Source organism: Siphateles boraxobius, unplaced genomic scaffold, assembly GCF_051911475.1.
Source record: "Siphateles boraxobius isolate OS27281-9 unplaced genomic scaffold, OSU_SipBor_1 6, whole genome shotgun sequence".
Lineage (NCBI taxonomy): Eukaryota > Metazoa > Chordata > Actinopteri > Cypriniformes > Leuciscidae > Siphateles > Siphateles boraxobius.
Window position 1 is genome coordinate 5,989,322 of NW_027509186.1, and position 14,571 is coordinate 6,003,892.

Genomic DNA, 14,571 nt, shown 5'->3' on the forward strand with positions numbered 1-14,571 from the left:
CGTCTCTGAGAGAGCAGGTCCACTCTCAGAGGAATGGGCCAGGGGGCGGCTGTCGCGAGGAGGACTAGTTCCGGGAAACCAGGTCCGGTTGGGCCAATATGGCACAACTAGCAAGACCTGCTCCTCGTCCACCCTGACCTTGCAAAAGGTCTGAGCAAGAAGGCTCACTGGGGGAAGCGCATAATTGCGTAGAATCAGGGGCCAGCTGTGTGCCAGGGCATCCGTGCCGAGGGTCCCCTCGATCAGAGAATAGAACAACTGGCAGTGAGACGTGTCCGGGACGGCAAACAGATCTACCTGTGCGGTCCCAAAGCGCCTGAAATTCAGCTGGACCATCTGGGAAGGAGTCGCCATTCTCCCGGTAGCACCCGCTGCCGTGAGAGCTCGTCGGCTGCACAGTTGAGCAGGCCCGGAATATAAATGGCACGAAGCGACCTGAGATGCTTCTGACTCCAAGGGAGGAGATGGCGGCCGAGTTGTGACATGCAGCGGGAGCTTAGACCACCTTGACGGTTAATGTACGCAACGGTCCCAGTGCAGTCCATTTCGTGAAGACACGGGACGACAGGGCCAGCCCGAAGAGTAAGACTTTGTACTGATATGCCGTCCCTCGAACGCAAAATGAAGAAATGGTCTGTGTCGAGGGAGAATCGAGACATGAAAGTACACGTCATTCTGATCGAGCGCTGCAAACCAATCTTGGGGACGGATGCATTTGAAAATGCTTTTCTGCATAAGTATCTTGAATGGCAGCCTGTGAAGACCGGTTCAGGACACGCAGGTCCAAGATTGGCCGTAACCCACCGCCTTTCTTAGGTACAATGAAATACGGGCTGAAGAAGCCAGTCTTCATATCAGCTGGAGGGACCGGCTCGATTGCGTCCTTCGCCAGTAGGACTGCGATCTCTGCCCTGAGCACAGGGGCACTGTCCGCCAAAAAACGGGTCAACAGAATGCCCTTGAACACAGGGGGACGCCGGGTGAACTGAATCGCATAGCCGAGTCTGACAGTTCGGATGCTAGCCAGCGCTAGCCAGGCTCCCAGACACCGCGCAAGCGGGACCAACGGCACCACAGACGTACCCGGGGTGGGGCAGCGCGGCGGAATGCAGGGACCCGACTCGGACGGCATAGCGGCCCGGAGTGGGGTCTGAGTGTGTGGTGCAACACGTACCTGCTTCCGTCGAAGGGCAGAGTGAGTGTGTGGAGGCATCAGTGTGTCCGGAACTCGCTGGCGATGAAAGAGGGGCTTGAGGGTGACAAGGCATAGCGTCGTCGACCGCCAAGTGCGCCCTCTTGGGACCCAGAGGTTACAGAAATTGCTCTTTTGTTGAAAATGTTGGTACCATTGGCCCGTGGGTCAGTGGCAAAACAAAAAGAAAAGGAAACAAAGGATTCTCCGCCCGGCCCTCCACCGGGGGAAGCAGCGGTGCCTTCACCACCTCCTGAAGAGCAACTTGATCCACCTGTGGGTCGCCCATCTCAGGGTCGTTTGCACCTGCGCTTGCCTCCTAGTTTGGCAGCGGCTTGGACGGGCGTGGTCGATTTCTTGCGGCCTGCTCCACGCTGAGGCCTGGATGGTGGCTGCTGCTGCTGAGGCTTAGCAGCAGCGGAGGATGCCGCAGGAGGTCGACCTCGGTGACAAATGGATGGAGGGTCTGCGGCCGACGGACAGGTGGGAGCAGCAGCGGTCCGTCGGGGTGGGATGTGTCAGATGGCCGCCGTCTGCTTCTGGGCAACCGAGACCTGTTGGGCGAAGCTCTCGAGCGCGTCGCCGAATAGCTCAACCTGGGAGAGAGGGGCATCCAGGAACCGATATTTATCGGTCTCCCTCATGTCCGCCAGGTTGAGCCAGAGGTGGCACAACTGGACCACCCTTTTGGACATCGCCTGACCGACTGAACGTGTGGTTTCTTGAAGGTCGGTTGCCACACGGAGCTCCCGGAGGAGCTCTGGGTCAGAACCACCCTCGTTCATGTCCATGAGCGCCTGGGCCTTGTGGACCTGCAGAAGCGCCATGGCTTGGAGGGTGGAAGCAGCTTGTCCACAGGCTCTGTAAGCCTTCGCGGACAAAAACGTACATGCCTTGGACGGGAGGCGGGGATTGCCCCACCAGGAGGAAGTGGACGCCGGACACAGTTGCATCGCGACATCACGCTCCACTGGCGGGACTTCCACATACCACTTAGCTGCTACGCCATTGAGGGTAGTAAGGAGGCAGTAGCCACTAGGACGGCTTCTGGCACTATACGGTGCCGTCCATGTCCTAGTAAGCTCCTCATGCACTTCAGGAATGAATGGTAACCAATGAGAAACCAATCGTCCAACCGAGAAGGTTCGGGATGTGGTGGAGGGTTCCACGCAAGCCTGACCTTCTCTGGCGGCCCAGGAAAGCATAGCCGCCCATTCGGGATCGGACCTGGGGCAATGCCACACCACCGGAAGGGGGCAACGCAGCCGAGTCTTCATCTCCAGAGGATTGAAACTCCCCCTCCTCAAAAAAAAAAAAATAAAAAAACTCCCCCTCCGATGCTGCGATCGACATCTGATCGTCAGGAGGGGCTCAAAGGACACAGCTGGCCGTCCATGAGAAGAAGGACCAACGCGTTCCTTTGGAAGCTCCAACGGTGGCAGCGCTTGAGAGGCGTGAGGGGCCTGCGGAGATTGCCACTGGGGGGAAGCCCTCACGGTAATCCTCAGATTACCCTGACCATGCGCAAAAGTAGGTTTATTCTGAGGTCCAGAATAAACACTAGATCTGGGCATCATTGAGGGGACTGCACTTCCCTTGAGGTAATAAAGTCTTGATCTTAGCGCTGCCATAGTCATATTCCCGCAATGAGAACAAGAGCTATTCACAAAAGATGCCTTAGCGTGCTGAACGCCCAAACACGAGAGGCAACAATTGTGGACGTCTGCTGGTGCCAGGAAACGACCGTACCCAGAAACGCACAAGCGGAATGACATCCTGAAAAGGACGCAGGGTTGCTCTTTTAGTTTGAAAATAACAAACAAAGAAAAGAAATAAAAACTCTTTCAGTGCTGAAGCACCCAGGGATATGTAATCGGGGTACACTCTCAGTTTGAGGAACGCCCACGAGACCGACACACTTACACACACACAAACAATGCTGTGAAAACAGCAGTTGTGGGTTGAAAATGCTCGCAGCCACAGCTGATCATGCCGTCACACCAGCACTGGAACAGAGTTTTCTTCTACCTCTTCTAGATCGTTTGCAAAACGTGCAGCAGTCTGTAGAACTCAGAGTCAAACAAAGCTCGGCTCCGAAGCGAAAGACAATGAGTGTGTGCGCTCGCTTCCTGTTTATAGCCGCGCTGCGGGGCGGGGCACGTGCCGCTTTTCACGCACGCCAACTTTCATTGGCTTTTTCTGTAGACACTCGAAGTTGATAGAGCTACCGGAAGTGATCCCATTACGTTGCCGACGACGACGTCGACGTCACGGCGAACGTGAGCGACTGAACCGGGAACTGTTAGTGTTTAATGGGATTTAAATGGGGTCCAGTGTGATCACCCATGTAGGCCCCAAAAAGATGTGTGTGTGAGTAGCCCACCTCAGCGCCATTATTAGCACCCATTTGCGACCAAAGTGAGCCCATATAATGAACATCTAAATTGGCCCCACTTAGAGCCCACTATGGACCCATCATGTGCCCCTATGGGCAAACATACAAGTGGCCCATGTGGAGCTGATGGACAATTTTATTTGGGTCCCCTTTGGGTTGCCAAAGCAGGGCCCAAGTGACAGCCCATCAAAAACCCACATGGGGCCCACATAGACATGTTGGCTGGGATGGCACCAAATTTACATATAATATTATTTATTGAAAAATACTTTTTAAATAAACAATATTAGCCATTATAAAAGTATAAGTTCAAAGTACAAAAGGAAATAAACACAAGCAAACAGTTCAGTCAAAAGTTCAAAAGCAGTGCCAATTATGGTACAGGATTTTAGTTAAATAAAAATATAAAGTTATTAAAATTAACTTTGCCTTTAGCTAAATTGATTTTCTCTAGAACAAGTAATATATCAATTGGACCAAAGATTGCCCATTGATATACCCAAAATGAATTATTCCTAATGTTTAAACACTATCTACATAAGCGGAAAATTCCTGAAGGACTGGCCGAAATAAAGATGTTCTTGACGGGTACATGAGTGCTGAATGGCAGCTGACGGGCTGGAGATCACATCTCTGGCAACGTCTAGGCAAACTGTCACACAGGAGCTATATTTATATATAAGTTGCATATTTGAGGTCTAAATAACATTCTCACCTAATCAACTCTTAAAACTACATTTCGAGACACAGCAACAGTAGTATTTGTAAAATTATGGTAGGTTTGCTTATCCACCATGACACTCGCTGAGAGAAATGCTGCAAGTGGAGTGATACAAATGGCTAAATGGGTGATACTGGTAGAGTATCGTATGGCTGGAAAGGCTCTCTCAGATTCTAGAACCAGAACGAACTGTAGCATAAATAAATAAATATGTATATACAGTATTTGTTTGTGTGCACGCGTGCGTGTGTGTGTGTGTATAAACAAATTAAAAAAACTGTAGCCTATAGCACAGGTTAACAATACATTGAAGGACTGTAGCCTACATATAATTTCTGTTCTACTGTTTCTTTGTGTGGTTCAACAGGAAAAAGACAATCATGACACAGAATTCCACAAAAATAACTTGATTGCGACTGTTTTAAATCTGTTTGTAGCTGGTACGGAGACCACCAGCACAACTCTCAGATATGCCCTGATGCTGTTGATCAAACACCCCCACATACAGGGTAAGACAAAGGTTACACAATTAATGTCAAACCTAGTGTGATGCTATTATTTGTTGGGGTCTACATAGTCTCACGTAGCCATATCTTTGAATCATGACAAAAAGTATGGTTAGGGTTGCACCTGTCATTCATAAGTTCATACTTATAATGAAATTTTAAATGTAATGTAAATTCCACCCTTTGTAGTCTCACATAGCCAGAATTTGAGTGATATCATGGTCTGGGCTCTTTAGCTGCTTCAATTTGGCCAAGAACCACCCACTTAGATAGAAAGAGGTATTCTGACAAGCATGTAAAGCGATCAGTTACAATTTCTCTTGTTTATCGTCATGTTTAGTGGCGGGTAGATGTCACTACAATAACAGACACCGTTGGAGAAGCTATTTTGAAACTGTATTTTGACAAGCTACAAACTACTCATAAGTTAAAGTAGTTAAGATACAGTCAAGCTACCCTATTGAAAAAGTAGTTAACTACTCTACAAGTTACTATTAAAAAGTAGCTAGCTACATTAAAACTACATGTTACAATGGCATTGTTACAAATAAGTGAATAGTTGTTAAAGAAGAATGTTTTAAGGTAAGATTTGGGGTTTAAACAACGTAATGCAATACAACTATGATCTCAAAGAATATTGTTTAATTTTGTAAACTATCTCAAGCTGACTGCAAGAATAAATGCAAATACAAAATGTAAGCAAATTAAATTGCATACACAGGTGTAGTCAAACATGCACAATAAACTCACAGCACATGCAGTGATTTAGCTCGCAGCATTTACTGCGAATGGAGCCGCTCTGAGATGCGCTCATGAGCTTTTTGCGTGAACACAGTGCACTTCACTCTGAAACCTGCCAAAACCTATTTAATTAGATCACAACCTTTGCCATGTGACAAGCGCACTAAGCTATTGCGCGATTTTGTTTTCTGTTCGATTGACAGGTGCTATGGTAAAGCAATGGTGCATAACACTGTATTATGGTATTATATTTCCTAGAATTAATAATTGTTTATGCTTTCCGTTCATTGGATGAACTGATAAAATGATCATACTATTGATTCTGCCACAGTAAATTCTGAAAATAATTAAACTATTAATTATTGATCATAATCCGTTATGAATAATAATTAGTTATATTTATTACCATCAGCTTTGGAGTCTGCCTGGATGAGCTCTCGTTGCTTGTTGGCAGTGAACAGTTCTGTGGTGAAGACCTGTTACGTTTTGGGTTGTGGCCATTCACTTCTTTCACTGTATGCCAGTTCTTGGATGGAGGACTCTGTTCTGCTCAGCAGGGGTGATGCTGAGGGAGGTCTCTCCCTTCTTGGCTCTGGTTTCTGTTGGAAAATGTGCTGTAGTTCATCTATGAACGTGTAGAGCTCGTCGTTGGTGTCATCTCGCTGTTGGGTCAGATGGTCCATTTCAGCGCTGCACCTTTCCAGGTGGTCTTTCAGAGCATTAATTTCAGAGTTCTTATCTTTCATGTCAGCTTTGGCTTTCTCTAGCTGATGTTCAGCAGACTGGAGTTGGCTTACCAGGTGCTTCTGAACAGTCTTTAATTCTTGTTTGTCACGTTCAGTGACTGCAAGGGCTTCTTGGAGCTTATCGAGTTGTTTCTTTGTTTCTTGCTCCACTTCATCAGGCACTTTGAGTTTGTCTTGAGGTTTTGCTTTGAGCTGGTCTGTGCAGTGTTGAGTGTGCATCAGCTCTCTCAGGAACTCAGTGGTCTGAGACTTGAAGTCGTCCTGGACTTTCACTTCCAGCTTGTCTATGCGGCTCTGGGCACGTGTCAGCTCCTCCTGAAGGTGGGTGATGTGCTTGTCGCTTAGTTTCAGCTGGGCTGTGAAGGCATTGCTTAAGGAACAGGTGATCTTGGTTAGTTCCACATGGTTGTGGTTCTGGCTTGAATCATGTGTTAGGAATCTTCTCAGAATTATGATTATTATTAAAAATAATAACAGTTCAATTGTCTTTGGTGTGAGGCAGTCTGTAATGACTCTGAGCCAGGCGTCCACGTCGTCCCTTTGGGCAGTGGGGTTCGTCGTCCACGACATGTTGGTACGCAGGGGTGAAGAGACTGACACAGACCTGTGTGGAATGTAAGCCTATATGTGGTTGAACAGCTAAGTGTCGTTTCAGTGACGGTACACCAATAGTGAAATGTTGTAATGTCTACGTGTTGGTCTCAGTGTAGACAGGTAGGCTAGCGATGGGGAAACTTCATCACTCAACTGAGTGAGGGAAAGAGAGAGAAAAAGGTTAAAACAAATCTCAATTGTAAGGTTTTTTTTTTTTAATGGGAGAAATATTTTTTTATGAATATTTTCGATCAATGAAAAGCTGGTTTCAACTCGTGATGTGAGTACTATGTCACTCAACTGAGTAAGGGAAAAAGAGAGAGAGAGGTTAAAAAAAAAAAAAAAAAAAAAAGAAAATTCTTAAATAGGAGAAATATTATTTTTCTCGTATATGCTTCCTATCAAAGAGAATCTGTTTCCAGAAAGGTAAACAATATTATTGTTTGTTTACAACGAAAAATAATACTATAATAATGCTGATACCTATTTTCTGAGTTTGACAGGATTGACACCACACACCGTCAGTTGGATCGCTTACAGCAGGGATGCTTTGAAGGCGACGGTTGCTCAACACTTGTCTCTGTTAATTGATCTTGGATAAGATGTCAAATTGTAAATTGCATTTTCAAATGCAGGGAGAGTATGGAGAACAAGAGAGGGTTTGATTGATCAAATACCTAATGATTTCTTTGGAAAGATTATCTTTCTCTTTCTTTTGAATCAATTGATGGTTCTCCCAGGTATGTTCCCTACAAGTGCGAAGAACGGGATTGAATAAAGCAGGACAGCACAGGAAAGATGTGAGAAGGGAAGGAGGGAAGGAGATTGGATCCACAAATGGCTCCTGGTGTTATGTGGATGCAGGAGATGAACCCAAGTGCAGACAGAGTGCGATGAACACAAGGTTTATTGGTAACAAACGAGAAAACAAAACCCACGAGGGGGCAAAATACAGACAGGGCAGGGAAACTAAGACTGACAAGACTATTTGAAAACAAACAATACTACTAATAAAAAGCTCACAAAGACACAACCTTCCACAAAGTACTCACAGGTAAGATAAGCACGGAGAATGATACACACATTGTTTGACACAATGAACCGACACAGGACAGCAAACACAAGGGGATTAAATAGGGAACACTAATGACGAGGACAGGTGAAACTGACTAGACAATAATGACAAGACGAGGATAACAAGGGGGCGGGGTTACGTGACGAGACCACACAAGCACATGGCCCAAACAACAGACCATGCGCTTGTACATAAAACATGGGTCTGTCATGATCCTGCCACAATACTAGAAGAATACAAGGACATGATGGCAGAATCATGACACCTGGAGCCTTTGTCAAACTACGAGTATAGAATTGACAGTTGCCAAACAACTAAACATTCACAAATAAAACTTTGTAAGAGAGGGTTATCTCTGATTTATTTGAAGCTCGTAGTGAGAATCCAATGTCTCCTATTGAGGCTCAGGTGTGTTACTCCCAAGCTAAAATAAAAAAAAGGTAAGGAAAAGGTAATAACGATGAAAGAAAGTAATAATGATAATGGATAAAATAAGAAAAAGGGAAATTAAATAAAGAGGTAAATGAATAAGTAAAATAGAATGGTTAAGTTTATAACCACAACTGAAAGAAATGAGGACAGGCGGATACAGCGCAATAACAATAAGGAGCAAGTATGAGTCTAGCAATATTTTGTAATAGGGAAAATGTTGGTGGAATAAGTTCTTAACTTTCAAAGTTTAAGACTTATTCGCCTGAAGTGATTAGATCTAAAAGAAAAATTTAGAAATTATGAAATTAGATTTATTAAAAATAAATCGAGAAATCATTATAAATTACCTGTTTAGGAAAATAAAATTTTCATTTTCATTTAATATTTCCTCTTTTAACTCAAATTCAAATTTGACAATTAATAATCATAAACCAGTATTTTCTTTTTCAAGTAAAATGCAGGTAAAGGATTTAATAATTGCAAACGACTTCCATTTCACGGAAAATATGGGTTAAGATATGAGAAAGGTAAATAAGAAAGAAGAAAAGACCAACAAGTGTAGAGTCAAGGTGTTTAAATGGTTAAATCCCTTTAACGTTGTTCATACAGACACTGTGTATACCACTGAGGTCAGTACTGCTGATAACCGTAAATAATGCTTAAGGCTTTAGCATATAGGCCTCACTGTAACACCTGCTTAGGTTAGCTTAGCAAAGGGGTAGCTAGCTTAGCCACCAAAGGGTTTGTTTACACAGTGGCCAGATCATGCGAGAGGTCAGAGTTCCCCCGGAAGCGTTGGTTAAGACTTCCGTGTCACGATCGTAACTAGGGCGACCAAACAAACGCTAGTGGGCAAACATGTGAATTGCAACAGTTTGTAAACAGTTACACATAACATGAAATGTCGGCGCATTTCAACAATGTTTAAAGAATATGCACGTACAGTCGATCATATCATGTGAAATGTCGGCGCATTTCAAACTGTACAAATAAGGGACACCACTCGTAGCTGTTCTTACGACGTGGGGCTTCACTCAGTTTTTTAAGAGTGAGTTTAACTTTAAAGGACAGCTTTGCGCTGTAACATAGATGGGGAAATAGCGATCTCGGGCGGATCGTCTCTGTGCAATGTTATCTGAGCACACAAAACAACAGGGTTCTTCACTGTTGGTTAGTTTCAACGTCAAGCTTTACTTGAACACAATAAAAATAACTGTTATTTAACTACACTCGGACACACGCAGTGTTTACACGATAATTCATTGAACAGACAACCATTCAAGCAAACATAGACAAACAGCTGTTTAGATTGCAATGGAACACGCATTGACAATCAGATAAATATAACTGCTTCTATGTTTATCACGGATTGCAGTGGAACACGCACTGTGAATCAGATAAAAATATATAACGTTAGATGAGGAACACGCTCATCGCTCTGTGAGGAGAATATTCGTTCTTATATGGTTATTTTAATTACTGCAGTATAATTTCGTTAAGCTCTCTGGCTGATACACACACGTATAGCTTTGAAATACGCTGGAACACACAGACGTCAGCAAACTACAATCAAGGTATTTCAGAAATTGAGGAACACGCTCAATTCTTACCTTATTGTTGTGTGCTATTTTATATCTTGGGTTATTTTACTGCAGTTGAAAATAAAAAAATATATGGAGGCAGTCAGACTAGAGTAACAGCTCTCTCTGGGGTGCATTCACTCAAGCAGCAGAATCCAATTCATTCAAACAGGGCGCGCGCTGCGCGCTCTCCATACGTCACACACAGACTCTCGGGTTCGGATCTCTCATCCGCACAAAATGAAAAGATAAATTACTTTGTATATGCTTACAATTTAGGTTAATCTGCCCGCATTCTCCACCAAAAATGTAGCGTTTATACGCCCGTATAAATATAACTAATTATTATTCATAACGGATTATGATCAATAATTAATAGTTTAATTATTTTCAGAATTTACTGTAGCAGAATCAATAGTATGATCATTTTATCAGTTCATCCAATGAACGGAAAGCATAAACAATTATTAATTCTAGGAAATATAATATCTTCCTGGCCAAGAAAGACTAATTCCCAGCTAACAGCTAAATTTATAAATAATTCAAGGGTAAAAGCATAGGTAGCTTTAGATCGCAGTTCAAGACAATAAATCTGTAAGCACACAACACAAGTAATGCTTCTCTTTTCAAATACAAACAATATTTTATTGATTATAAGACTAACACATAAAACTAATAGTAATAATAGTAATGGTAATAAAACTAACGCACACACATGCACACGCATTCATACAAGTTGAAGAAAGAAAGAGAGTGAGGAAGAATGGGTTTTAGGAGTCAGATGGTGAGATCCCAAGTATCTATATGCACTTATAAGACACAACCTGAACGAACCATCAATAATTAATTTCACCCTTTTGTTTCTTAGGTTACTAAATCTGTATCAAAATACACCAGTTCAGTTTAAGAGTCTGGAGGCATTACCTGCTTGTTTGCGTTCCTTTTTTTTCTCTTGGGATTCCCTTTCCTCGTAAAAGGGGGTTTCCCGAGCTAGTTCGTTGGCTGGTCTCCTTGTGTGCCTGGATAGATCTTGGACAGCCAGTCACGTGGTGTGTTGGCGCGGATGAATGAAAATCTTAGAAGTTGGAAGCTGGTTTTGCAGTTGAAATGTTAAAACGAAACTTTGCAGCAAAATTTAACTTAGAACCGAGACTTTTAACGAGAAAATAAAACAAAGGAAAAGAAAGGAAGGTGAAACGAGTTAGATGGCTTGAATAAATCTGTTTTAACCCATTTTCTTCTGATCTTAATTTGGGTTCTTTGTCTCTACGCGTCTACATGGTTACTATAACCATCTTCAACCCGACTTGTTGTTCTGCCGAGACCTTCTTCGAGAGAGAGAGCCCGCCCGACTTCTGTTCTATTCTTCTAGCGCATTATTCTACTAAAGTCTTCTCCGGGTCTAAGGTTTTAAACGCCAATGTTTTGTCCCGCCTCCTGGAGGAATTTGGAATTCGGACAATAAGATACTATACGGTTATTTGAGAAGGGGGTCTTTTCTATCCCCCCCCTTTCTCTCATCGTGAATCATGTGTTATCTGTGGTCTGCTTACTCATCAGCTCGAACAAAGGATTCAGTTTAGACATAATTTCCATTTTAAGAACATAAACATTTTTACACAGATTTCAATCAAGCCACCTTCTGAATTAATAATATATGAGCATAATGATAGGAAACACGATACACTTTCATTCACACAGGTAATAGTTACAACAATTAGATGACTTATATGTGATTAAGCATAATAGACACATACAGAGGTCATAGACACAATATAGAATTATGTAGTTGAACGATGTTTGAATATAAGTTCGTCAAGAATTGTTTTGTGATGATTGTATGCATTTTTATATGAAAAGTCTCTTGTCTCTGTGGTTTTTAAGAGGTCTCAACAATGAGGACATTCAAAGGTCTTCAAGAAGGGGGAAGTCTGTTTTACATCTCTGTCATGGGACCTTGTTCCTTAAGAAAGACGTAGTCTGTTAGTCGCAGGGGTCAGGTGACCTCTCGTTAGGGCATCTTGTTTTACCATTTCTGAACAGAGCTGTCTTGCAAAATTATAAAACGTTGACAACGTTCTTCCTTTAGTTAAACAATAAAAAGTATTTTTGGTTGCAGATTCTCTGGAGCCTATGGCTCTGGTGATTTGATTCTGGAATGTGAAGACTCTTTGTGGGATTATGTATGAACAGTCACCTAAAAGCTTCAATTGTGTTTGGTTCGTTCTCATTGTCGCTACAACACAATGTTAGTGACCTTTTAGGTTTATTACAAAACAGTGGCGGGACAGAAATACTATGACGGGTCATTATTGTAAATAAATCAGAAATAGACATTTGAAATAGAGTGCAATAAAGCAGGATAATTAAGAAAGCAAAACCCGGAGTGGAGTGAGCTAGGGGGCATGGCTCGCCTTGGGACGGGTACACCAAGGCAATGGTATCCACTATCCTAGCCTTTCCCTTCTCTTGATCTCCAAAGCAGACAAAGTGCTGCTTTGAGGTTCTGAAGCTCTGAGTGCGGTCCACGTAAACACGCAGTACGCGAACGGGGTGTGCAAGGGCTGGGTCTGCCTTCTCCGGGGGCATTGCTTGCAAGTTCACCACCTGGTCCCAGAAGGGAGTGGTGGGAACTTTGGGTACGTATCCAAGCCGGGGTCTCAGGAAGACGTTAGACAAGGCCGGTCCAAATTCTAGTCATGAAAAGTACTTGCAGGTCCGCCACCCTCTTGTAGGAAGCGAGTGTGGTCAGGAGCGCTGTCTTTAAAGGCAGAATTTTAAACTCAGCTGACTCTAGAGGCTCAAAGGGAGCTCTCTGTAGGCCTGAAAGAACAGGGGATAAGGCGTGGCCTTGGAGGAATCAACCCGTCGGGAAGAACACCCCTCAGCTAACAGACTCCACTACAAAGCAGAAGCGCACCTCGTAGAGGGGGCTCTAGTTGAAGTGATAGTGTCAACTACCGCTGGTGGTAGGGCACTTAAGTCCCATAAGCGGGTGCCATATGGTGCCTAGTCCCTTAGAAAGCAGGTCCTTCCTCTGGGGAATCCGCCATCGGAGGAGCTGTCGCGAGGAGCACCAGTTCTGGGAACCAGGTCCGATTGGGCCAGGTGCATATTTGCGTAGACCCCAGGGCCAGCTGTTTGCCAGTGCATCCGTGCTGAGGGTCCCGTCGTTCAGTTACACAACTGGCAGTGGGCAGACTCCTGGGAGGCAAACAGATCTACCTGCGCATCCCCGAATCGGATCCAAATCAGCTGGACTGTCTGGGGATGGAGTCTCCATTCTCCTGGGAGAGTGAGCTGTCGTGAGAGCATGTCGGCCGCACGGTTGAGCTCGCCGGAATATAAAGTGCAGGCAGGAATCTGAGCCACCGCTGACTCCAGAGGAGGAGATGTCAGGCGAGTTGCGACATGCGACTGTAGCGTAGACCACCCTGATGGTTGAAGTGTTGTCCGCCCGGACCAGTTAATGCTTGACTTTGGTAAAGACCTGGGGAGACAGGGACAGCCCGAAGGGGAGGACCTTGTACTGATATGCTCGACCCTCAAACGCAAAGCGAAGAAAGGGACTGTGCTGAAGGGAGATTTGAGACATGAAAGTACGCATCATTCTGGTCGATCGAGAAACACATGGACGGAAAGACATCTTAAAAAAGATGCTGACCGCCCATGCTGCTCTTTTAGGGAAACTGCTCTTTTAGCTTAAGCACCCAGGGACGAATGCTGCGCTATCTTTGCCCAGCGCACTGAACGCACACATCGCAGGAATGCAAATTTACACCAGCCGAGAAGAACCCACGACGAGCTGAAAGGAAAGCCTACAGTAGCAATAACAATTGCTGTTTTCGGAGGAGAACTCCTAATAGCAATGAAAATTACTGTTTTGCTCTCTTAATTTTCTTTGAATATTTGCACTCTTCTGTGAAGGTGATCTAAAAATGAGTGATCGCGTGACAACCACTCGGCTCTGAATCAAAATATATGCCGGAAAGAGTATAGACTCATTTTGTTACCACTTGGAGGTGATTGGGCTCCCAGGCGAGACACCATTACGTCAGTATCGACGTAACGCCGAACGTGACTGACTGATTGGGAACAGACTGGGGTGCAAACATATGTCATTCACTCAAGATTGATGTAAAAGTTAGTCAAGTCACCTGCTTCACAGAGATAACAGGAAAATAATGTTGTAATAATATTGTTAAATATAAAATTAAATGTCCCCAACATAAAGCAAATTGTTAGCGATCTCCCTCGCGATTAGAGGTATAATAAGACCAAGGCGACAGGAAATCCCAGTTGATGGGAGTTATTGTGCAGACAGTGCAAATTCCACAGCAATTCCATAGCAATTTGCAATATATGTGTGTGTTAGATATGGTGTACGTGCATACAGTCCATTCATGATCACAGGGTTGCTCCGACACACAAATAATGGCACAACAATCTGCACAAAAAACACCTAAGAAGTTAGATGGAGATGTCTGTCATTCTGTTTCCATAATGTTTATATATATATATATTGTAACAAAAGAAGCAGAAACTGGCAAACTGATTCAAAATAATGTGTAATCACTAAATAAAACAAA

General features: G+C 44.0%; 1 protein-coding gene across 1 annotated transcript in view; it reads left to right on the top strand.

Annotated features, from left to right (window-relative positions):
• The window catches only part of LOC143715765 (cytochrome P450 2C19-like), a 42,546-nt gene that overhangs the window by 22,156 nt on the left and 5,819 nt on the right, over window positions 1-14,571 (top strand). Inside the window, 1 exon segment of the mRNA XM_077207506.1 lies at window positions 4,676-4,817. Within this exon segment, the coding sequence (XP_077063621.1) occupies window positions 4,676-4,817 (142 nt within the window).